The sequence below is a fragment of the Trachinotus anak genome, unplaced genomic scaffold, assembly GCF_046630095.1.
Source record: "Trachinotus anak isolate AG129_WGS33_773 ecotype Australia unplaced genomic scaffold, CSIRO_AGI_Tana_v1 ptg000016l, whole genome shotgun sequence".
Classification (NCBI taxonomy): domain Eukaryota; kingdom Metazoa; phylum Chordata; class Actinopteri; order Carangiformes; family Carangidae; genus Trachinotus; species Trachinotus anak.
The window spans coordinates 21697015-21722066 of NW_027273867.1; the positions used below are offsets into that span (position 1 = coordinate 21697015).

The 25052-nt window shown below is 44.3% G+C and overlaps 1 protein-coding gene across 24 annotated transcripts in view; it reads left to right on the forward strand.

Annotated features, from left to right (window-relative positions):
* macf1a (microtubule actin crosslinking factor 1a) overlaps positions 1-25052 on the forward strand; it is a 224626-nt gene that overhangs the window by 154697 nt on the left and 44877 nt on the right. For all 24 annotated transcript variants that reach the window (XM_071501060.1, XM_071501061.1, XM_071501068.1 and 21 more), the window contains 15 exons: positions 77-394; positions 543-709; positions 2185-2341; positions 2489-2600; positions 3381-3443; positions 3945-4183; positions 4517-4646; positions 5882-6081; positions 6490-6717; positions 6814-7090; positions 7421-8010; positions 8260-8448; positions 8585-8791; positions 10246-10563; positions 10726-10908. In XM_071501060.1, the coding sequence (XP_071357161.1) occupies positions 77-394; positions 543-709; positions 2185-2341; positions 2489-2600; positions 3381-3443; positions 3945-4183; positions 4517-4646; positions 5882-6081; positions 6490-6717; positions 6814-7090; positions 7421-8010; positions 8260-8448; positions 8585-8791; positions 10246-10563; positions 10726-10908 (3378 nt within the window). The remainder of the gene's footprint in view (positions 1-76; positions 395-542; positions 710-2184; positions 2342-2488; positions 2601-3380; positions 3444-3944; positions 4184-4516; positions 4647-5881; positions 6082-6489; positions 6718-6813; positions 7091-7420; positions 8011-8259; positions 8449-8584; positions 8792-10245; positions 10564-10725; positions 10909-25052) is intronic.

Here is a 25052-nt window from a genome sequence, read left to right on the forward strand (position 1 = left end):
ATTTAAAAAATGGTGCATGTGGAAAGTGACCCTCCATTTTAAAAAAAAATCCCAACTTCTCCTCTTCCTTCCTCAGAAACTGCGGCAGGAGCTGCTCTCCAGGCAGGGCAGTGTGGAAGCAACGCGGGACTCTGTTTCCAAACTCCTTCAGAGCTCAGATGCTTCCACAGCCTCAGGCCTCCAGGGCGCTTTAGACGAGCTGACTCAGCGTTACACTGCAGCACAGGCCAGCCAGGCAGAGAGGGAGTCTGAGCTCAAAGCGCTGTTGCCCAGACTAGAGAGCTATGAGCGGCTGGGGACCGACCTCCAGGTCTTTACCCAGACCCGAATGAAGGCTCTGAGCCCGGTGGGCCAGCCAGACCGCAGCATGGATGACTACAGGCAAACCATTGAGGTCAGCATAATTTCATCATCTGCAGTATGTACTCATTTGAGTTCTGTGAAATCAGTGTTTTAAGACTTCTTGAAGCCTCTATCAGTATGAGACAATAAGTTATACTGTCAGTCTGTTCAGTACTTTTATCCTGTGCATCTTTTCTCAGGAGGTCAGGTCGGAGCTGGAGCAGGAAGCTGGCCAGCTGAAGTCCTTCTGCAACATCGGCACCGAGCTCAGCCAGTCAAACACTTTCAGTAACACTCAAAGCTTATTGGATAATGTCAAAGGGGTGTCTGATGAGTTCACCCAACTGGAAGCAAATGTCAACAAAAGGTAAAAATGAGAACTGACAACAATGTGAAGCTGCTATTTTCACATCTTTCAAAATAAATAATATTTTATTTTTAAATAGATAATATTATTTATCTACAAAGATTAATAATAGAAATAAAAGAATAACTTGAATGTTCCTCTTGATTTTAACATATTTAGGTCTCCTCTGTCAGTTGCGCAGTTCACCATGAAATACACAAGGGGGCACCAGATACAAAGCTGTTTGGAATCTGTCAACTCTTGAATCATATTCAGTATTATCTGGTCCTATTTGTTGTGCAGTATGACAGGAGTCAGTTCCTTTTAGACTGACACCAAGCCAGTTAACTGTCAGAGGCAGATGGGGTCAGACTTAAAAAAAAAAAAGAGATTGGTTCAGACACAGATAGGCCTACTTTAAAATAAAAAAAAAAACAAAAAAAAACAGTGAGGGGCTCTGCAGAACAGAGTGTGCTGCTGGCATTTCCAAAATTTGTTTTCTAAATTTGTAGCCTACACAGAGCACCAGTTGCCATGCCTACCCTGTTTGATGTCGTATCAGTGAATAGCCACACTTGAAGCCTGTCAGCAGGGGGCTGGGAATTTATAAATACCATCAGACTGGTTTAGGTTTATTGGATTATACTTTAGTTTGTTGAGCCAGTCACATAAAAAAACAAGCAGTAAAGGCTGTGAAATGGATATATCTAAATATGTCCTGTTCGGATATGAAGAGAGAAAGATGAGTAAATCACTCATCTATAATCTGAACATGGGTGTCAGAGGTCGTTATCCTAGTAACTTCACGGCTAAGGGCGCTCGTAAAACATGCTGTACATGAGGTTATTTACTGTGTTGCATGATGTCTCATAGCAGTTGGTTTCCGAGCGCTGTACAGCGTGTTTGTGTGTGTCTGCTGCATGTGTGTGCTGTATCTGTGTGGCCAGTGTGAGCTGATGAGCAGGCCTGGGTGCTAATATAAGCAGAGTGGACATGGCTCATTGTCCATCCTATAAACGGCCCTCTCGGATAACTCCCCGCCTCGAATCCCGAGGGGGAGAAAATAGCAGCATGATAATGATACTGCTCCATGCCAGACGACCGCTCAGAGCTGTTTTGTCTACGGACAGTCAGCACTTTTCCAGCCATAGCTCGAGACAGATCACATACAAAGAGAGGCAGGTCAAGGCTGAGTTAATGCTGCCTCGGGGCCAGTGTGGTCCCTGAATGCTCCTGTCAGTGGGGCTTTGTGTTTCTTTTTAAAGAGAATAACATGTAAAAACAGCTTCAGAGAGATCATATAACTGCTTCCCTGTGAAACCATAAAAATGGGATTTAAGGTGAATTTTCTCTGCTCTCTTCTTCCTCTTCTTCTACTTTTCTTCTGGTCCTTTTTTCATCTTTGTTCTTTATTATCCTTTCCGTCTTCTTCACCACTGCTTCCTGCCATCTTTATACATCCTCTTCCTCCCCTTTCCTCTGTTTTCCTGACACAGGTTTGCTGCCATCCAGGCCTGTGAGCAGCAGCTGCTTCAGTTCCGTGGGTTCTCTGGCTCCCTCCTCAGGTGGCTTCAGACAGCACAGGACCAGCTGCCCCCCAAAGAGGCCAACCTCAACACGGAGGGCCTGCAGAGAAGGGTCCAGCAGCTCAAGGTGTGTTTGTCTAATGACTTCAAATATCAACAAAAAGCAAAGTGTAATGTGAAAAAAAGAAAATATTTAGGCACATGTTGTTTGAATCCAGTGGCTATAACGTGCTCTTTAAGCTCAGTGACTCAGTAAAATGTATTATGCCTTCAGGACTTGTTGAACGACTGGGAATCACAGGGATCCAGGGTTCAGGAACTGAACAAGACCGGCTCAGAGCTGGAGTCCCTTATCATCGACATCACTGCTCCTCAGACCAAAACTGGTAAGAGCAAAGATGGAAACACTGCCAAAGAAAACAAACCTCGTGCACCCCTTCAGTTTAAATGACTTATTTGTCTCATGAGAGTATTTTTACAGGCGATTTAGGTGAGATTTACAGATGATGTAGGTGGGTGGAAAAGTCAACAAGGGGTTTATAAAATAATTTTACCCCAGAAAAACAGAAATGAAAACCAAAGGAGGAACAGAGAAGGAGTCAGTACAGGGCAAAACAGAATACAATAGATCTGTATTTATTATCCATTCTGTCTTGGTTATTTGCTCCACTCTTATAGAACTGTGTTCCCTGGTGTAAATCCATGATTAGTAATTCTCATGTACATGATTTCATGGATAAACTTAAGTGCTAATGGATCAGTGTTTGTGGAAGACAGAGGAAAATATATTTAATTAGGAGAGAGCAGAAAGTGTTTGTTGGTTGGCAGGATTGGATCAGAGAGCAAACAGCACAGGTTGAAATTTTAGATATTACACAAACTGATGTCTGTGTCATGTAAAGACTATGGGTATCCTCCATGTCTTTCCCTCTGCTGTCGTCTGCTTCCATGGCTTTTGTCCAGCGTCTTGGTTTCTCCCTCAGAGCTCTGTGGTCTGAGCACAGTGTCTGTGTTTTGCTGGTGTCACACGCTTGTTTCAGAAATCTTTGCATATGTTCATATTTTTACCTGTTGATGCGTCACTGGTCCTGTTTGTTTGTGCGACTATGCCTGCATGAGTGTGTTGTAGTGCCACTGTCTCAGTCAGGTGTGTGTCTTTCTCCCAGGTGCTCCTCAAATCAATGGCTCAGCAGGTCCCAGCAGTGTCAATGGCATTCACACCTGCAAAGGTGAGCTCTTCCTCCAGCTCTCTTTCTTATCTAATGCCTCCTGAAAATCAGCATCTGTAGTAAACCTAACACAACAGCAAGAATTATTTGAGGTACTCCAGCTACACTGGTGATTATGGTTTCCTTATAACTCACTCTGAGAGATGTGCTTTGTTTTTCTGTTTCTGTGTCTGATACAGTTGTGTCTCTGTCGGCTTTCTGTTCATGCAAAACATCTGTCAGTGGCAAATTTGTTCACTTTTAAAAAATATTTCTGATGTAACAGTAAAATCCTATAAACCCTCTTTATCTAGGCTGCCCTGATCTACCTGCACTACACAGCTGTAGTCTAATAACAGCTGTAGTTTTTATTAACCTACTGTAACAGATTAATGTAGATATGTCAAGTATTCTACTGGATATCTACTTGATTATTTTACTGTATATGTCTCTGCCCTGCTGCTAATGTCTGCTCCATCTATGCTGAGCACTTTTCTCCTTTTCTTTCTGTTCTGACCTCAGACCTGACGGAGCTCCAGGTGGCCGTGTCTGATGTGAACGGTCGATATGAGACGCTGGGCGGAGAGCTGAAAGAACGTCTCGGCCGTCAGCAGGCCTCACTGGAGCTGAGGCAGAAGGCCAGGCAGGGCACAGAGGAGCTGAAGAGCTGGCTGACAAACAAAGAGCACAGCCTGAAACAGGGACAGACCGCCTCCCCCTCCAAACCTGAGGTGGTACGCGCCCAGGCCCAGGAGAACAAGGTAAAGGGCTGGGTTCATCTCTTTTGCATGTTAAGGTTAGAGCGACCTTTTCCTGGGGGGACACTGAACACTATACTGTAAAATCACCTGGTATATATTCTAACCTTTCCTTTATCAGATTTTCTACCAAAATTTATTGTCATATCCATTTTCAGTTTTGACAGTTGCAGCAGATAGTGCCCATATTATCACAATCATCATCTTTCTGCTGTTACCTTTACTGAATTAAATCATCAGAACTCTCATGTTTTATCTACTTTACTGTGTGTGTGGCTTGTTGAGTAGATATTGTGTGTTTAAATTGTTTGAATTCTTCTCCCCTTTCCTCTCTAGGCCCTGCTCTCTGAGCTGGCGGAGCACTCTGGGAAGGTGGAGGAGCTGAAGAGCACACTGAGGAAGCTTATTGCTGACAACCCTGATTCTCCTGAGGCAGACAGCTGGAGACAACAGCTACAAGAGATAGGTACGTGCTGCAGATGACGAGAAATACATAAGAACATATGGCAAGATGATGGGACAGCAATCTTACAGAAACTGATATAGCTCAAACCAACACATGTGCATGAAGGCAAAAACTAAATCAGACTAAATGTTTATAAAATCAAGCCTCTCTTCAAGACCAGGAGGTAACAACCACTTGAGGTACTGTCCTGTAGGTGAATGGTAGGGGTCATAGAAATACTATGCAGTACTTACAGCACAGAATGTACCAGTTAAGGAGCCTGTGTGGGGGGAGCCACTATGAAGAAAGCAGTCATCTGTAGGTAACACGTACAGAAGATGCAAGTTGGTTACAGAGAAAGAAAGTAGCCTGAGGGAGCTAACACAGAGTCATCTATTAGAGGAAAAGTAATTCCTGAAAACAGAGTCAGTGAGTTTGTTGCCTTATGTCTGTTGGGACTTTCCATAAATTTGTAACAAGAACATGATGAAAACTGTAGAGGTAGACATAGCTGGAGAAGATCAGTTGCAAAAAAATCAATAAACTTTAAAGCAACCTACTGTGGCGTGTTTTTGACAACTTTGTAAGAGAAAGTGGCGCAGTGCTTCAGAATGTGTAATAATTCTTCTATGAGATGGAGAGAAGCTGAGATCAATATTATCCAGGGAGAGAGTGGGAAGTGTTCCTGTCAAAGCCATTTGTTCACTTGCATACTTGATATTTTTACCAGGGCCTGGTATGAGGTAACGGAGACAGAAATATTTAAGGTGAAATCCAAGAAGGAGGCCTTTATATTTCTTATTTCATAATGCCTTTTCAGAGCCATGTAGACTGCTGAAAACACACACACACACACACACACATACACACACACTGCTGGATGCCCAGAACAGTGAGTCAGAGAGGGAGAAAGAGACAGAAGAAGTAGGAGGAAAGACAGAGGAAGAAAATGTCTTATTGTTTAGTCAGTGTTGTTCTTCACATTGAGTCAGGTTTAAATTGAGGATTCTGATTTCATCACCATCACTGATGCTAATATCTGATGACCCTCATTATTCATTGTTCTGTAACAAGACTTTTTTCTTGTTGAACTTATAAGAAAAACAGAGGAAGGAAACTAGACAGAAAACAAAGCAACAAATACACTGAGCAGCGACCTGCTCCTTTCTTCTGTTTCTCAGTGAAGACATTTATCAGTGTGTTGTTATTCTCTGGCTTGTCGTCTCACTCCTGCCTCCATTGGTTAATGTCTCCAGACTCCCGCTGGCAGACAGCCAATCAGACTGCAGCCCAGAGGCAGACTGAGCTTGAGACTTGTGCCGATAGGCTGGGCAGCTTTGCCTCAGCAGCCAATCAGCTGGGCCCATGGCTAAGGGAGAAGGAGCTGATGATGAGCGTTTTGGGACCACTGAGCATCGACCCCAACATGCTCAACACACAGAAACAACAAGTACAGGTTTGTGGCACAGACTGTAAACACAGTCACACTGAAGGTAAATGTACAACAGTTATCAAAGCACACAAAGGCATCATCAATACAGAGAATCCAGCAAAAGGAGAAATATACAACAATGAAAATAACTCGTCTGTTGTACAATATTGATTGGTTTCTTTTATTTTGACACTTAAATCCATTTCAGTTATGAGTGTTGATGAGAATAAGAATATGTTGTAGAAGGATTTGAAGCCTTTGCATACATGAGACATAAAGGGTGCAACATTTACATTAAAAAATAAACAATCATTAAGCATTTCAATCGATAATTATCAAGATCCATGAATATCAAACAGATCAGGACACAATCAGAGTGCCCAGGTGTTTCTTCAGCCTTTCATATGCTTTAAACATCTCTCCTTCTTTTAGTTCATGCTGCGTGAGTTTGAGACCAGGCGGCCACAGTTCGACCAGCTGACCCAGTCTGCCGAGGGTATTCTCTGCCAGACTTATGACTCTGCTGAGGACCCTAAGGACCTGGCAGAGGTGCGGACTGAGCTGGGCTCCATCTCCCAGCAGTGGGAAGACCTAACGAACCGTCTGACTCAGAGGTCAAACCACATCGACCAGGCCCAAGGAACCAGTGAACGGTACCAGGTAAGTTTAGTCTAGGTGGAGTTTTGATTGTATAACTTCAAGATGCACTATCACCACGCCAGGAAAATGTTCTAACCTTCCTCCTCTCCTGCTCAGGCCTTGCTGAGAGAGCTTTCCTCCAGTGTTTCTTCTCTGAGTGAGAGGCTGGATGCTCAGGCCTCCCTGAGCGCCCAGCCAGAGGCGTTGAAGCGTCGCCTGCAGGAAACCGGAGAGATCCGCTCAGAGCTGGAGAGACGGCGGACTGAGCTGGCCGAGGCTGAGAAGCTCTGCCAGGAGCTGAGCGCCATCGTAGCTGAACCCTACCTGAAGGAAGAGCTGAGTAAACGACTGCAGAGTGTCAGTGGGCCGCTGAAGAGTTTGGAGGAGCGTGCAGGTTCGTGGAGTTTATTTGGTTGATATAGTAACTGTGCTATTAGTGGGTTTTAATATGACACAGAGTTCTGGTATGTTTCTGCATGATTTATTTGCTTGTAGTGATTTTCTATACAGAGATAATGGTCCACTTTAGTCAATGACTCGTTTGACTTTATCCCTCTTTAGCTATAATGGAAATATTGTTTTGATTACAACAAATCACGACTAACAAATCCACTGAAATAAATACAACAAAAACTGCACAAGTTCTCTTTGCCCTTTTTTGTTTGAAGGTATTTTTCAGTGTTTATGTTTGTAATCCCTTGTGTTCTGCTTTGCTTTCCTTTAGCTGACGGTCTGTCTCAGCTCCAGGCAGCGCTGTCATCCACCCAGCAGTTCCAGCAGATGTTTGAGGAGTTGCGCTCCTGGCTTGACAAGCAGGCAGGTCCCAGGTCCGACTCCCTGCCTTGCCAGCCAGAGGCCATCCGCTCCCTGCTGGCACAGACAGATGAGCTCCAGCGCGGTATTGCCAGTCAGAGAGGTTCCTATGAGCTGATTCAGGCTGAGGGAGCGTCACTGCTCGCCACCCTCCCAGCAGGCGGAGACGAACGGGCTGCCCTTCAGTCCCACCTGGCCTCCCTGCGACAGGACTGGGAGGGGTTGAACCAGAGGATCTCAGACCGTGAGAACCGACTGAAGAACACTCTGAGCAAAGCGGAAACTTACCAGCAGCACAAGGCAGAGCTGATACCGTGGTTATCGGACTGTGAACAGAAAGATGGAGAGATCCAGCCATCACTGGACTCATCTGCCCTGGACGAAGCTTTGCAGAGGGCTCGAGGTCTGTCACTGGACCTGGAGAGACGACAGCCCCTCCTGGAGGCCTTCAATACTTCAGCAGATCAGCTGCTGGAGCAGTGCTGCATTGGGGAGGAAAAGGTACATACCAGCTGTGATTTTACTGATTAAACACTTTTGTTTCTACTCTTGAGTGTGTTTGTACAAAGCTTGTTTATTGTGCTTTATTGCCTTGATTCGCTTTATTGCTTAATTATGATGCCTCTGGGATTCAGATGTTTTTGGATGCGTTTCACTGTGTATATTGATGTATCTATAAAGTGTGTATTGTAAGTGATTTAAAAGTAAATGTGGAACGTAACTGATGTAATGTAAACTAATTTTGTGTAGGTACGAGATGAGAAGGCCCAGCTGAACCGCAGGGTGGATGGACTGGGAGAGAAGCTCCACAACCGCACCACCCAGCTGGAGGAGCTGGCTGGGCGCCTGAAGGAGTTTGAAGAGGGCAGACAGGCTGTGGAGCGGAGGCTGGAGGCAGCCAAGCACCAGATTGAAGTCCAGGAGGCTCTGGGCCCCCAGGTACTGAAACTGTTTGGTTATATTGTCATTAGCACTGATGGTGTTTAAAATACATGGTTATTTTATATCCTGAAAACAAAGTGTGTCTCAATCATTCCAGTAAAGAGACAATTCCATTTGTTTCTCTTCCATTCAGGCGTGCAGTGCCAAGAGCCTGGAGCGGCTGAGAAGTCAGCAGGAGAACCTGAGGTCCCTGCAGCCTCAGGTGGTCTACCTCAGAGACCTGGCCCAAGGGCTGGTGCAGGATGCACCTCAGACACCGGGAGGCAGCGCTGAGGGGGCGCAGAGGCTTCAGGACCAGGCGAAAGACACAGAGAAAGAGTATGATGACGTTACTGGCAAGGTGAGAAGCTGAGTCATGGTCAGGAAAAAAGGCCAAGAGTGGAAATATTTAGGTGTTTTTTTATACGCTGCTATAAACTGCCACAAATTCACCACCACAGGTTTTTTAAAATGTGAGGAAATGCTACAGGTTTGGATAAATAAGGACATCAAACATGCCTCAAACAATTCCATCTGCAAAAACTATAAACATATTGTAAGACTTTGTCTCTTGACAGTAATCATTCATGGAAATTTTTTGAACTACTGGTTATTCAGTGTAATTTCTGACAGTCACATTCAGGGGACCTGGTTTATTAAGGCATGTATCTCTTTGTAGCTTAGTGTCAGCACTCAACAGGACTTCCTCCTCCCAAACCTGATCAGAGATCGCCACTGATAGCTAGTTAATGTCCAAAATATACTTGACCCATATATTAAAGCACTGAAGGACCATCCATCCAGCAGACAGCTGTGGAGAACCAGCAGAACATGAGGAGAAGAGAACAATGAAAGGAGTCATAACAGCTATGAGTTAATGTAGCCTCAACACTTCATGCAGTCTGGAGTGAAGAGATGTTGTACAACCGGGGGAAGTATTTATACCACGGGTCACTGTGTGAGAGGGTGTCACATCTAGTGTGTGTGTGTGTGTGTGTGTGTGTGTGTGTGTGTGTGTGTGTGTGTGTGTGTGTGTGCGCGCGCGTGCGCGCTTAGCAGACAAGTGTCAGTGAGCTGAGAGAGCGCAGAGCAACTATAGCTGTCAGGAGAGTTTGGCTATTAGAGTTACAGTAGACATATATGGTCATTGTGGACATTCAACACTAAATCATTGTTTGAAATGTAAACCTGAGCAGTGAGAATTCAGCACACAAAGTATTGCATCTATTTTCTGCAATACAGCTTCCAAATATTCCATGTAAGGTTACAGCCATCACAAGGGCTCTAACTGTATATTAAATCCATCGGGCTACACTGTTCCTCACTGAGACGACTTATTTCTCTTTTTGAAATATTGATCTGACAGAGCTGCTGCGCTGCAGGAGATGATGCAGATCAGCCTTCTCTTAGATAACGTTTCTATTGTCTCTCTGTTGCACCTACACTTACAAAGTCTATTTTTACTTGCTGTTGTGTTGCATCATTTCCTGGTTTGGTTACACATAGTCCTGTTCCAGTGATTTGTTCAGAGGAAATCTTACCACGCAGGCCTCTATTAGATGGATTAATTTGTGGTTTGATGAAGCAAATCTTTCGAGTCCCACATTTGATTTGAAAGTGTTGTGTTGCTCAAAATCAATTAACAAAATCTTTATCTCCCACCTCACCACCTTTTCATTGGGTTTGTCCCTCAGCTGGGAGGCAGAAAATTAATTTTGTATTTTTGAATTGCGATGCACAAACTTGATTATGCTTCTCCTAAGACTGTTTGTATTTTTCCTCGGTCCACCTCTCTACATCTTCCTCCTCCATCAGATCGAACATTGCTGCTCCTCCCTGGAGTCTCGCCTACAGGGCGTCGGCGAGGTCCAGTCACACGTACGCGACGTCTTCTCGCGCCTTGCCGACCTCGATGATGAACTGGACTCCCTCAGCCCCGTTGGGCGTGATGCAGACTCCCTGGCCTCTCAGGCAGATGCCCTGAAGGGTTTCCTGTCCCGTCTGTCCAACCTGAGGACGGAGCTGGAGGGCCACGCCTCGGAGTGCACCACCATGCTGCGGCGAGAGGGCTCCTCCCCTGATCTCCTGGCTCTCAGGAGGGAGACTGAAGCTCTGAGCCGCCAAGCCGGCAAGGTGAGGGAGAAGGGAAATGATGATGATGTCACAATAGCTCTTTGATAAACTCACTGTTGTTGTTAAAAACAAAAAACATATCATGCTTACCTGCATTAAGCAGATTCAAAAAACGAAATAGGTTTAATCTGGTCACTGATTGTTTAATTCTGTTCTTGCTAGCTGAGCGAGCGCGGCCAGGCCAGGTTGGACCAGATCGAGGACGCTGCCGGGAGGGTTCGGGAGTTCTACAGGCTGGTGGCTGAGCTGCAAGGCCTGCTGGGAAGGGCCGAAGAGGGGCTGAATGCGCAGGGTATTGTCGGCACAGAGGTGGAGATGATCAAACAGCAGCTGCAGGAGTTTAAGGTAGGATGGACTTTTGTTGTTGCTGGTTATTTCCATGGATGTGAGGTGTGTGGGTGTGTGAGTGTGGTGTGTTGTTGAGGTGGGGGTATTACAGCGAAGTCTCATAGAAAAAACTGAGTATTGAAATCTAATTAGCAGTGGTTCCTTATAGTCTTAATCTCCTCTGTCTTCATACTTCCATTTGGTCTGATTTAGGGCTTCTGCTCAGTACATACTCGAGCAGTGTGTATGAATACATGTGTGTTAGCCACTGACACTGGCAGTTCTAATATCTGCTTGGTTGTGTGGGTTGGAACAGGAGAGAATACGTCTGAATTCAGGGTGAAAAGGTTGTTACTTGTTTGTTACTTGTTCACAGTCTCTTCCTTCTTTCCCATCTTGACATTAAAACTATATTGTAGATAAACAGAACGTCTTCAGTGTAATATGAGTCTAGGTTTATCTGTGTGTGTGTGTGTGTGTGTGTGTGTGTGTGTGTGTGAGAGAGATGAATAGTGCCATTCAGTATCTGTAGCGCCTCTGAGGAGGTCTGTATCCATCATTTCCTCTCACTCATACCTCCAGAGACCATGAGGTAAGGGTGTGTGTGTGTGTGTGTGTGTGTGTGGGACTCCTGCTGTGTGTCAGGAGTCAGAGATGGTGATTAGTTGAGTCATGCATCTCTTTGAAATGCCTGACACGCTGCTGCTGAATCATGGAGCCCCCCCCCCCCCCCCCCCCCCCCCCTCCAAAGGACAGCTATGATGTTCTCTCTGCGTTTTCTTCAACATTTCCCACCAACACCCTCTCTCTCTCTTTCTCTCCCCCTCCTCGTACACACACATCTTCCTCCTCCCTGGTCCTGACGTGCAGGCCCCACCCGTCCAGCGTTTTGAACTCGTTAGCCTTGTCATTATGGTGATGGATGATGATCTTAATTGGATATTGGAGCAAATCACACATCTCTGTTCTTCCCCTCTCTTGTGGTTAGCAACACTTGTCTGTACTGCCGCTCTGTTGTTGTTGTTGTTGTTGTTGTTGTTGTTGTTGTTGTCGTCGTCGTGTCATTTCCCTCAGGCAGTTCCCAGTTACTGTGAGGTACAAGATGCTGTTTGAGGACACGGTCCCTCAGTGGTAGTCTGGCTTTTACATAGTGCATTTAAACTTACTGAATTGTTTTAAGTACAGCTTGCAGAAAATATTTTATTTCTAGTCATGCAGAACTTCCTTCAGTTTCTTATTGGCCAGTAAAATTTATTGAATTAGAGTATGTAAATATATTATTTAAAGTATGTAAACAGAAATGTGTCAACCAAGGCTGTCAACCTTTTTGATTAATTGTTTGACAGAAAACAGTGAAACATTCTCATCAGTATTTCCCAGATCTCAGTGTTTCCTCCTCAGCCACAGATTTCCAATTTACATTTAAATAAAACACCAAAAAAACAGAGAATCCTCACATTTGAGAAGCTGGAATCAGTAAACGCGTGGCTCCATAACAAACTTAAATTGCCTACTTGTTTAAGACTAGTATAAACGACTCGAAAATAAATACTGGACAAAGAGATGTCTTCTGTTTGCATCAGTGGGTCCAATTTTAGGAAGTCACTGTTTATAAAGTCTTTGTTATGTTTTCACTTGGATTTATTTTGAGCCAAGAAGGAGAAAAAGAAATCCTGAGATGTTTGTCTAAAACCTGGGGTCATAATAAATAAAACCTGCACAGTTATTGTGTTTAGTCCTTTTTGTGATGTTTTCGCATTAAGTCAGAAAATAACTGTAGCTTGTTCTGATATTTAAAGAGAAATTCAACTTTCCTGCGGAGAGTTGTATAGGAGCTGACCTCAGGAATGTGCTTTGCTGGCACCTCCATTGTACTTTATTGCGTTACTCCCCTGCTCATTTCATGGTTCGTACAGCCCGCTCTTTCAGTGCGACTACTATCATTAAAGAGCCCATTTTCTTGCCATGATGTAATATCCTGTCCACTTTGGAAAACTATGTAAGCATGTGAGAGCTCAGGAGAAGTATGCACGAATCCCACGCACAGCCAGCACACTGAACCGTTTTCTCCCATCTGCTGATGCTCCGAGAAGGTTATGCTTTTTTGAAAATGATTGATGATTCATGGGATATGAGCACTAATCATTTTCATGCATTTGAAAAATTTAGTAGGAGTCCTGCTCGTTCCCTGGAGAGTGGTCGGCTCAACGGTTGTTAAGACGTGTGGGTGGATCAAAGAATATATTTTTTTTTTTCTGTTAATGAGACACGTTTGCTTCTCTTCCTCTTCATCCTTGTTCCTGCTTTTTCACTCCCTCTCTCTCTCCTTTTCATCTCTCCGTGCAATTATTTGGACATTTAGTGAAACGTCTACACTTGCCCTCACGTCTCTCTCTTGTCCTACTAACCTTTCTTCTTCAGCCTCTCTGCCTGTTTCTGGTCCCTCTCTTTCTCTCCTTCCCCCTCACAGGTCTTTTAATGAGAGCAAGTGGAGTGCATGTGTGGCGGAGAACAGACAGAGGAGACAGAGAGGCGTTGAGAGAGGGAGAGGAGGATGAGAGGAGGGAGAGAGAGAGAGAGAGACAGGGAGAGCTGCGAACAGCTAAATAGGCTACACTTGAAAAAAGGGGCTCAGATCAGACAAAGAGTGTGAAGCTGTTACATGTGTTTTGTCTGGTGTGCAGTTACACGAATGATGTCACTGATCACATTTACAGGTGTGCAACATGCCACATGACTGGGAGTGATCAGGCTGAAGAAATATTCTGCTCCACACTTTCAAATGATTCAAGGCCATTGATGTTTTTTTCCCTGTGTAACCCTCTGCATAGAAAGAGATTTTCATATCAAACCAGAGGAACTCGTTAGAAGCAGCTTTACCAGCAGGTTCTGTCTGATCCTTGTATTGAATTTTACAAAACGAGCGTTTTAGACAGAAATCCATGGCATCTTAGTTTTTAAACAGTTTTTAAACAAAATTTTTAATTTTGAATGAAGTGAGCTAGAGAGACGTGAATGAATAAAAAAAGTGTCAGGATAAGACCAAAATACCTCAATTTAATGGACCCATTAAATTGTGCTCTGGCATTTATGGTCCACAGAAGAAGAAAAAGATGTGTTGAGTACTTAGCAGGAAACCGCAGCATTACAGCTGCTGAGTGACACGTGAATTATAAAACAAAAACAAAGGCACAATGAGGTAACTTCCCATTGTGTGGATGTGTTATGTCATTTTATTTATTATGATTTTTATATATGTATAAAAAGACTTCCTGTTTGTGCTGTGGTTTGTGTTATTTTCTCCCCCTGTGTCCATGCTCTCTTTAAAAATCAATAAGAAAAGAAGAAAAAGAATCAATAAGAAAAAGATTTTCCTCCATTAAAGCTGCGAACTGTGAGCTGAGGTGCAGACAGACTGATGCCAGACTGGCTGCAAAAGTAATAGCAGGGGCAGAATGTATAATAGCTACTGTCTGCGGGGTATGTAGAGCATGGAGAAATGGTCTGTCACTCTATTTGGGGGCAGAGGGGTATTTATAGGAGGGTAACGAAGGGAGGATAGCAGGGGGGATATTGTTGAGGAGAGAGAAAAGGGCAGAAGATAAGAGTCAATCAGAGGAAGACGGCAGATCGTAATGGAGAGCGGGATCACGAGGCAGGATTTGCAGATGCAGGGAGAACGATAAGGAAATAATGAGATATTGGAACAGTGAGAGGGTTCTTCATGTATTTCTTCTGTCCTCTATCCGACCCTTTTTTGACTGTTGCATTTTTATCTTCTCTCTGTGTTTCAGTGCAGTAGATATAACCAATCCTGCTGTAATAGTCGAAAGAGGGATAATAGGGGAAAAAAGATGTGAAAATCTTTGCTCCACTCTTTGAAGCCACGCTCCTCTCCTCCCCCGCTTTGTCTCTACCTCCCTCTACCTTCTCTCCCTTTCCCTGTCCCTCTCTTTCTCTGTAACCGATCCAACTCGGCTCATTTCAAACCTAAACATGTCTGTCTGGCTCCAAAACAGACCAGGCCACCCCTCTCCCCTCTCCTCTTCCTCCTTCCCCTCCCCCATCAGACCCCATTTCCAATCCACAGGGATGATGTCATACCGATGCTTAGAAAGACGAGGGGGCTCAGGAGGGGTGTGTGTGTGTGTGTGTGTGTGTGTGTGTGTGTGTGTGTGTGTGTGTGTGTGTGTGTGTGTGTGTGTCTTTGTGTGCAACCAGGGGATGAAGGGTCATGGGAGAGGGAGGTGATGTTGTCAGATTATTGTTTAAACTTCCCCACAGTGATCTCACGTAGAATTACTGGGTCAAGAGCGAAAACACTGTTCCTCTGTCTCTTTCTCTCTTCAGTCAGAAATTAGCTCCAGCACTTATTTAACAATGCAACACAGACACCTACACACATAGACACACACATGAATACATATACAGGGGTCCTAGAGTCTGAGACCACTTTCCCATTGTGGTAAATGTTTGCTGCTCAGATTGATAGTCTTGTTTACTTATTCTCTGATCAGACAGTTTCTCATGTAAATCAAATGTTAATGACGTCAAAACTCCTCATATAAAGATGTATATAAGGTTTATAAGTAAGGTGTTGAAAAACAATGATGTTTTGGTATCACTATGTGCTGTGATAATGTATCTGCACTGATTAGAATAGAAATACCCGTCCCTAAAATCAACTGCTCGACATGAAAACATTCAGGGGAATGACACTAAAGTTGTGTTGAAAATGACGCCCAACTTACTGTCCTAAATCTGAACTTAAGGACTGTGTAGTGACATCAAGAAATTCCCACAATAGAAGTAAAAAGGCATTTTTAAATGATTAAAATGAATAGTCATTAACAGTTAGGGGAAGCTTGTCAGTGATGACAAAAAAATGATCATTAACAAGTGTCTGAATTCTTATTTTACTTCTCACCAAAGAGTAAACTACTGAGTGTGTGTTTTTTTTTTTTTTTTGCTGAAAAGTGAAGATGTGAACGAGGGACTGTTGTCAGACTCAGCCTAAGCTTTTCATGAGAAACGTGATCAGAAAAGTTGCCGTCTCTCTTTCTGTCCCTCTGTTTCTGCTGTTTATCATGTATATGATTATACATGGGCATCCTGTCTGCACATATGTGCTACTGTGGAATCTGTGTTTGTATTTAGGGTTGCTCTGTGGACTGATGAGAGGTGTGTGTGCATGTCCTCTGCATCAGAGGATGCTTCTAATTCCTGTCTTTTTCGGGGTGCAACCGGAATCTCAGCTGTCTCCTCACCCCACCCTCACACACAAATACACACACACACATTTTAGGGTGTGGCATCAACATCCCTCTGCATGCCCCTGACTCCCTCCGTCCCTAAGCAGCTGACACAGTCTCTGGGTGGGATGAGAAAACACACAAACACACACACTCACACACACAAACACACACACTCAGTGGTGTTTCAGCAGAGGAGCATTACGAGGCCCTAAAGCCGAAGCTGCAGATGGACATTCCTGGGAAGGGCTGGTTAGTCTGGGTGACAGCAGAAGGAGGCCTGTGTATGTCTTTGTGTGTCTTTGTGTACACGTGTTTGTGAAAATCCCTGCCCTAAATCATGAGTGCACGCCTCCCCCTGTCTTCACCCCTTCTATCTCCTTCTCCCTCGCTCCTCCTCTCTATATAGTTTCTCCTCTCCACCTCATCATCCTGTAGTCTTTACTCCTGAGAGAATCTGTAAGCCTGTGACTCACTGTCCTTCCCCACACCGACTGTGTCAGCAACTATTTAATGATGGGTGTAGAAGTTGAGCCAAACTGGGCCAGCAGCTCCCTGGTTGTCTTTTGGCCCAAGCTGTGAAGCTGGAATGTGTCCTAATTTACACCTTCGAAGCTGCTCCGACATTTAACTTGTAGATTTTAGTAATTAGCAGTTAGTGAGTCAGATATAGAGATTTTGAACGTATAGCCTGACCAAAACATCTGTTGCTTGTAAAGTTACATTTTTCCCATGTGATAAAACAAACCGATGCAATGTACCACATAATGTTTTCAGAGAGCCCATATTTAATGTGGATGAGTCAGAGACGTCTGCAGTAACATTTCTGTTCAGGCCTGGAAATAATAAATCACTAGTGTCGTCTGAAATGTCCTGGGGAAGCTGCATGTCCAGCTTTTAAAAGGTTACTGCAAACGAGTCTAAATGAACGAGGTGTTTTAATGCTAATACATGTTTTATGGAGTTAAAAGTCATCGGTTTTTCAACTGACTGAAAAATACAGTATTCTGCTCATGCTCTCCATTTATCACACTGAACATTTACTGTCGGCCTGTGGTGGGCAAATAGCAGCCTGTCGGCCAAATCTGATACAATATACAACATGACCTTGTATCAACAAATACGATCAATGATTTGTGTCTCAAACACAAATAGGTAGCAGTCTCAGCAGACACAGTGCTGATTAAAAAAATAAAGTTAACAGGATTTTTTTTGTTTACCCATAAATGAAACAGGTCACTGTATATTGACTTTAGATAAACCATCAGTGACATTTTAAATCTCGTATTATTTGACAAAACATACACAAACGTTACAAACATACAGTTTTGTAAATTAGTAATTTTTGGTAAACTGACAACCTGTTAAATATTGACATTTTCCCTGAGGTACAACCCTGAAAGTTTGATGAAATCCCAAATAAATAAAATGCTCTATATCTTTTGTGTTGGCCTTTCATTAAACAATACTGAGAAAAGCTGGCCCACAGTTAAAGCTACTTGCTAACCCATGCCGCAGGCTATGCAAATAATTAAAACCATACAAGGAAACAGACGCTAGAAAATGTATGAAACTGAAAGTACGACAGAAGCTGAGAAAGAATAAACACTGCTGGAGAAAGTTAAGTCCAGGTTTGTGTGCTTTAAGGTCTGACTGTACCTAATGAGTTTCAACATGACTAACTCTTAAGCCTAATTCAAACTTTAAGGTGCTGTGCAGTCGGGAGAGTTCAGTGTGTCAGAACCCAGTAACCCTCCCATGACTCTCCCGCTAATCCAAGTCATACGTCATCTGGACGGCACCGCTGTTTACGGGCTCTCCGAATTTTCCTGGACTACTTTGTGTCTGCGTATTCATGTCCATTAGTTGGTGTGTGTGTGTGAGAAAAGTTTTATTTGTGTGTGCGTGTCTGAGTGCATGACTCTTATTTCTGTCTGTGTCTCTCTAAGGGGCTGATTGGATCATGCTAACATAATTTCTCTAATCATATAACCTGATTCATCCAGACTGATTTTCCTGTAACCTGCTGGTACAAACACACACACCCACGTACACACACACACCTATATTCATGTGACCCTCGTATGCATCTGCGACTGATCGAGAAAGTGAGTGATCGTTCCGTCCTGGTCTTATATGATCTAAATATGTCTAGGATGGTGTGTTAGTGCGTACGTGTGTGTGTGTTTGTGTGTAGCGTCTTAGCCTTTCCACTCTCAGGTCCTGTATTGTTTCAGCTGTTGTGAATTAGAAAGGCATGCCATGACTTGGCCTGGCCTTTTTTCACTCTCTCTCAGTTCAGTGGAATTCAAAATACTACTCTGACACGAACTAGCACAAATATGAATATAAAATATGTCCAAAAAGAGCTTTCCTATCATTGTTCTCTTTTAGAATAACAAGTATAATAAATGTTTTGTTCGATTAAAATATAATGATGTTGATCATACTAAAGAATTTAGAGCCAAGATACTCCTTCTTAACATTGTTTTTCTGTATGAAATAGTTTTGAAAAAGATTTGAAATAATTGTAGCACAGCTACAAATCATGAATATCAAATTAGAGCCATGGCTGAGAACAGAAATCCTGATGTTGCGGGTAACATTTAAAAGAATGGAGTAAAGCACATGTAAACTGGTACACATCTTTTGTGTAGGAAATATAGTTTAGTTTAGAAAAATGACTTAACCTGTCTTTCAGCTTGAGATTCTGTTTTTCAAGTTATTGTGCATCACAGCAGCTTGAAATCTGATAAAAGACCAGTATGGGACAAATAATATGTGATTCATGTTTTTTCTCAAGGTACCGTGCAGCTGACCGTATGGTTTATAGTAGTGGTGCTGATTGCATATGTCACAGTTTATCTACCTGCTGATTTACAGCAACATATTAAATAATAAAGTGCAGTTGAGGAAGAGAGAAAGTGAACGAGAGGCTTTTGGAGCTGCAGTGTCAGAGCTGTGGTGTAAGATCCCTGTGAGAGTCAGGTGTGTGTTTCCGTGTGGGAGGTGGAGGAGGCTCAAAGAAAAAGAGTGTGTGTGTGTGTTGGAAAACGAGAGATGACCTCCAGCATGGGCCTCAGCAGGCAGCCTCACAGGTGTTGTTTATTTTGTGTGTGTGTGGGGGAGAGAGAGGCAGGAGGTCACTGAAGAGGATAAAACTATTTTTACCACAAAACTCCCCAAATGGTGTAAACCACAGCAAAGGACTGACCTCCAAAGTGTTTATAATGTGGAAAGTCTTTCCTGCATTAATCGCGCACAGACATTAAACTCCATCAGTAACACAGACTGCTGGCTGCCAGCTGAATGAAAACACTCCACCTCACACACACACGCCGAAAGGCAGGCCGGGGAAAGTGTGAAGTTTTTATTTGCCTAAAAGAATGTGTGTGTGTGTGTGTGTGTGTGTGTGTGTGTGTGTGTAGACTAATTTACCGTTAAATTGAAAAGCACACAAGAAGCTGCCCACCTGCACACTCCCACGCACACACACACACACACACACACACACAGCAAATCAGCCACAAAATCTGCAAAGTCTGAAACTACCATTATGACTGATGAGTGGCAGTGGTGTGTGTATGACTGACGGTGTGTTTACTGAAGTTATTGAGCCTGATGGTGGAGGTGTGTGCTTTATTTACTTAGAGGTGTGTGTGTTTCTTTATGTGATGTTGTGTATGTGTGAGTGCAGTGTCCACGTCTCTTTGTGTCTGTCTCTCTGCCTGAGGAAGGTTTAGAACAATAAAAGCTTACACACACACACACACACACACACACACACACACACACACACACACAGGCAGGTGAAATGGTCTGCTAGTTAATATAAAACTACCCCTGAGAGCTGGAAAGAAGGAGGGTTGTTTAGGAGAGAGATGGCACCTACATTCTTCCTGCTGCCAGATTACCACAGTGGGGGAGGGAGAGGGAGGGGAGAGGGGAGAGAGACTGAAAAACAAGACGCTGAGGAAGAAAATGACTTTAAATGACAGTCTTCTGAAGAGGTGGATTATAGATTTACTCAGGCTTGGGGGGAGGGAGAAATGAAAGGAGAGAAATGGAGAAAAGTATATTTTCCTGTCGACAGGTGTTTCCCCCATGAGCAAATAAACGACCCAGAAAAGTCAATAATACCTACTCTGTGCCCTCCACCTGTGTTTGTGTTTATGTCACTTAGCTGCACTAAGTGGCTTCAAGCCTCTAGACACAGACAATGGCAGCGTGAGCCTTTAACTTAGGCAAAACCACAACAGCATTATGTGTGAATAACAAGCCATTTAGTGGAGGCTGGGATCCAAAGTGCTGCACTGCACCGAGGCAGTAAAGTTTTGCACCACAGGATGACCCCCTGGGAAAATTAAAGTCCTAATCCTCTCGTCCCTTCACTCCTCTCTCAACACCCTCCCTCCCTCCTCTTCTCGTCAGCTCTGTGGCTCCTAAACCAGCCGTGACGACTGAGGAATGAATGAAAATCAGAAAAGAGGAGGGGAACGCAGGCAGATCCGCAGAGGAATTGACTAATCAATTTAATTTTAAATACATCATGCATGGGGGTCATGGGTGGAGGCACAGACTGCCCCTGTCAACAGTCAATGAGGCAGAGGAAGACAGGGGCAGGGTCCTTTGAATGAGCAAATTAACCAAGCTTAATCTGTTTATCAGTCCCTGGTCGTCCTGTATGGCTCCTTAACTCTTTAATGTGTTTGTATTTTGGTTCTTTCTCCCCTCACTGCCCGTCCCTCCATCTCTCCTGGTAGCTGGCCCACATCTGTGAATGCTTGGATTTAAATCTTGTTGTGGTCTGTGTAGAGGGGATTGTCGGTTAGCCGTGGGTCACGCGAGAGTTTGTGAGCTCTGCATGTGTGTGGGTGTGTGTAGCAAACCAGTGACAAACCCCTTTTGTTTCTATAAAGACGTTTGCCTTGGACGCAGCAATGACAGCTGCAGTGCAACTGACAGAGAGGGGGTGGGTGATTTGGAGGGGGAGGAGGGATGAGGGAGGGGGGGGCAGTTAAAAAGAAAGAGTGGAGTATTTAGCATATTTGACATGCAGGCCACGGGCTGCTCTGTGCAACAGTTGAGAAAGAGAGCGCTCCTCTTGTGACTATTGGAAATGTGTTACAAGGCAGAGAGGTAAGAAGAAGAGAAAGCAGGCGTGCTTTGGTTCAGATCAGCTCCGCTCTGCCAGACTGCTTAAAACAAACAGACGTGCTGGAAACGGAGGGCAGAGGAGAGAACAAGAAGGAGGACGGGGTGGAGGAGGAACACCACAACTGGCTCTGAGACGCCTATAACTTTGGATAACAAGATGAAAACAAAGTGGCTTAAAGTTCCCTGCCTCTGCTCCAGGGCTGCATGTTGCCATGTTTGCTGGTATCCCCCTTCTGACTGACCGGTTGGCTGTTCAGAGGATTTGTGTGGCATCTTGAAGAAATAGACAGCACCCCCCTCCTCTGCTGTTTTTTTGTGCACAGCCCCTTTTCCTCTTGGCCCCTCTCCCTCTGACACACACACAGACTCGCACACACTCCCCAGCCGGATTGGGTTTCAGTGAAGGCGCAGACGGGAATGCACAAGTGGAGCCTGTGAATATCACAGACTTTAGTGTGTGTCTACATCTTTTCCATATTTATTTTTTACACCAGCAGCTCTTTTGCTACTACCAGCTCTGCTTCTGTCTGACCGAGGAATTGTGGCTCAACTGGAAACCTGGGAAAACTCTGAGAAAGGAGGAAATAATGGAGTGAATAAAAGCGGACTGGACTCACTTCCTTGTCTGCCTACAGCCTGGACTATTGTTTCGGCCAAAAAAAAGACAGCTCATTACTGATAAGCCTCTTTCTCTCCTGTCGGCTAACAGTCCCACCCCCTCTCTCCCTACCTCCATTCCTCCCTCCTTTCTCTTTTCTTTCTTTTTCTTTGACTCTGTATCATTTCTCTCTCAGAGGACAGTGTTTTTGTGCTCCACAACAGGGGAGGCAGTTTGGCCCTAGAGAATTAAGAGTGGATTACAAAGCTGTGATGAATGTAGCTATGAATGTTTCCATCTCACATCTCTATCCCCCTTCACTCTTGCTCTCAATGCACCAAATCTGGCAACAGTGGCAGGGCGAGTAAGTGAGATACTGTATAATATGCTGCCTCTTTGCATGGAGGAAACCCTCATCTGGATTCCATTATAGTATATTAAAGCATTTTAATTCATTTCTTTGTATTTTTCCTCCTTTATTTATTTGGAAACAGTTTTAGTAACAGAATGTTGCATACTGCTCCGTGTGGGATAATCAGCTGCATCCCTGTATTCAGCTGATATTTTTTTTGGTAATAACCAAAATCCTCCTCTGCACAAGTCTCTTTCTCTGACTCCACGCCCCCTCTTAGCACCCTGCCTCCTTCTCTATCGCTACCTAACTCCCCCACACCTCTGTCTCTCACTCTCTCTCTCTCTTTCTCTGTCTCGTGTAATTTTTTTTTTGGGAGAGAGGAAACCAGCAAGATTGGAGCACTTCCTGTGTTTTAATACCATTGCAGGAAACAGAACAAACGGAGCTGAATTCAAACACAAACAGCGAGAGAGCAGGGAGGGAGGTAGCGAGCGAGCGAGCGAGCAAAGAGAGAGAGAGAGAAGGGACATGTGAGTGAGTGAGAGAGAGAGAGAGAGAGAGAGAGAGAGGAGACGAGGGGGGAGCAGCAAGAGAGCGAGAGTGAGAGGAAAAGAGGGAGATTTTTTTTAGCAGCTGCAAACCATTTCAGCTGTGTAGTGGCCTGAGAACAGAGACTGGGAGTGAAAGAAAGAGGAAAGCAAAGCTTGGGAGCCCAAACGACTCAAAGAGAAAAAGAAAAGGGAGAAAGAAAAAGAGAGAAAAGGAACTGGGATTGCGTGGCACTTTGTTTCATTCTCAGTACGGAGTCAGGAGCTAGAGGAAGAATACGGCAAAGAAAGAGCGCATGGGAAGGGAGCGTGTCCTGGGATTGTCTGCTAGTAAAGAGGAGGAAGACGCTGCCCGCAAAGCAAAGCTTGGACTGGAGCTGGGAGGACTGTCTGGGTCTTTGCCCTCTGGATACAGTCCCACGACTCACTGCTCTGCCCCACTCGCCTGCCTGCTCGCCTGGCTGGTCCAGGATCCAGCCCCCAGCCCCCCTTTTCCATCTACCCCCAGATGCCCTCTTTCACTTCAGCCTCACCCCCTCCAAGATCCTGCCTGCTTTCAATCTACTGTACCACCTCTCCCCTGGAGCTGTGGGTGAGCTGAGGATGAGAGAGAAAGCAAAGCAAGATAAAAGGAAAGAATTGAAACATTGACAGGGATTTCTTCACGCAAAAGCGGACTGCTTTCCCCTTTGTTCTGGATTTAGCATTTTCTTCAAATACTAGAGTGTTGTATGGATGATAGAGTTGATATCCTTTCACTAATGATGACTGTTACGATGGTGATAATATGTCTTAGGTAAAATTAGGGATTGTCCTGCAGGCACAAAGCCCTGATTCTTTGTGATGGAAGCGGAGGACAGAAAAAGAAAAGCTATGGACTGCTTGAACACTCACCGGACCACAAAGTGGCAGTGACTTGGTAAAGGGATTTCTATTTTCATATTTTTCTCAAGTTGGGTTTTCTTGCCTCAAATACCTCTGCAGGAAAGACACTTCCATATTTTTGTGTATCTCATTTACTGGATTTCATCTTGTCATTCATTTTTCCTGCAAGAAACCTTTTTGGAACAAAGGAAGATAAAAGTAAAACAAATCCATGGAGTATTTTACTTTCCTGTCCATTGCACCCCACACAGCCTTTCTTTTATATAACAGAGAGTGGGTTTTCTCACCTTAAAAGGAGACTTTTACACTTCCCTGCCTGGCTCTCACTGAGCCTGTTGAAGTTGTCCAAGCCCTCTCTCCCTTTTCCTGTTGTGGCACAGAGAGGAGAGCAGAGAGGAAAGAGGCAGGAGCATAGGGAGAGTAAAAAGGGGTCAAGCAATGAGTTGCTGCATATGAATATGGAGGAGACAGCAGCACTCTGTGTTTCTGACAGCAAAACAAAGGGATGTTATCTGCATGGCACTCGCCTCACCTTAGACTTTGTACTTCTTAGAGAGGGAGATGATAACTGTTTCTTTCCCTTACACTCTCTGTTCATCCCTCCACCTCTGCCTCATTCCTAAACAACCTTTCAAATAAACAGAGCTGCTGATTAATATGGTGCCGAGGAGGAGGGCTGTCTCTCTCACTCCCTCACTGATGCCGCAAAGCATCTCAGAAAGACCACGGAAATGCACAAGTGTTGAAGTGACATAGGCAAGAACGTAAGGATACACTGGTGGAATGATACTGTGGATGATAACATTTATACTCACATATCGTTGAGAATGTGAAACCTGAAGGATTTGTTATTTGCAGCCAAATGGACTGTGTGATTTTGTGGATTATTGGACTGGGGACATTTGAAGGTAAAGGAATTCATTTTCTACAAAGACCCCTTTTTTGTCTTCTTTTCAAAATTTAATTTCTCTAAGTGCCCCACCACAACTGCACCTTAAATCACAACCACAACGGGGTTTCTGTGGCAGCCCAGAAGAAGTGAAAAGTGCAGAATGGGGAAACCCTTGAGCCGCCCGGACTGCCTGAGGCAGAATCCTCGCTGTCTCGGAAAAGGTGATGAGGATGAGGCATATATAGAGGATTGCTACGTCCCTCAGCGATCCATATATGATACCATGCGCATCAATGAACAGATTGACCAAGGGACCAAACTGTGTCAACCTTCCAGGAGCACTCTAGGTTCTGGTGGGGAAGTGAGAGGAGAGGGGAGTACGCTATCCAGCAATGGCACCATAGGAGCTGATATAGGTGGTGTTTTTGTCTCAAGGAATGCAGATAATACTGGTGGAGTGAAGAAACTAGACGAG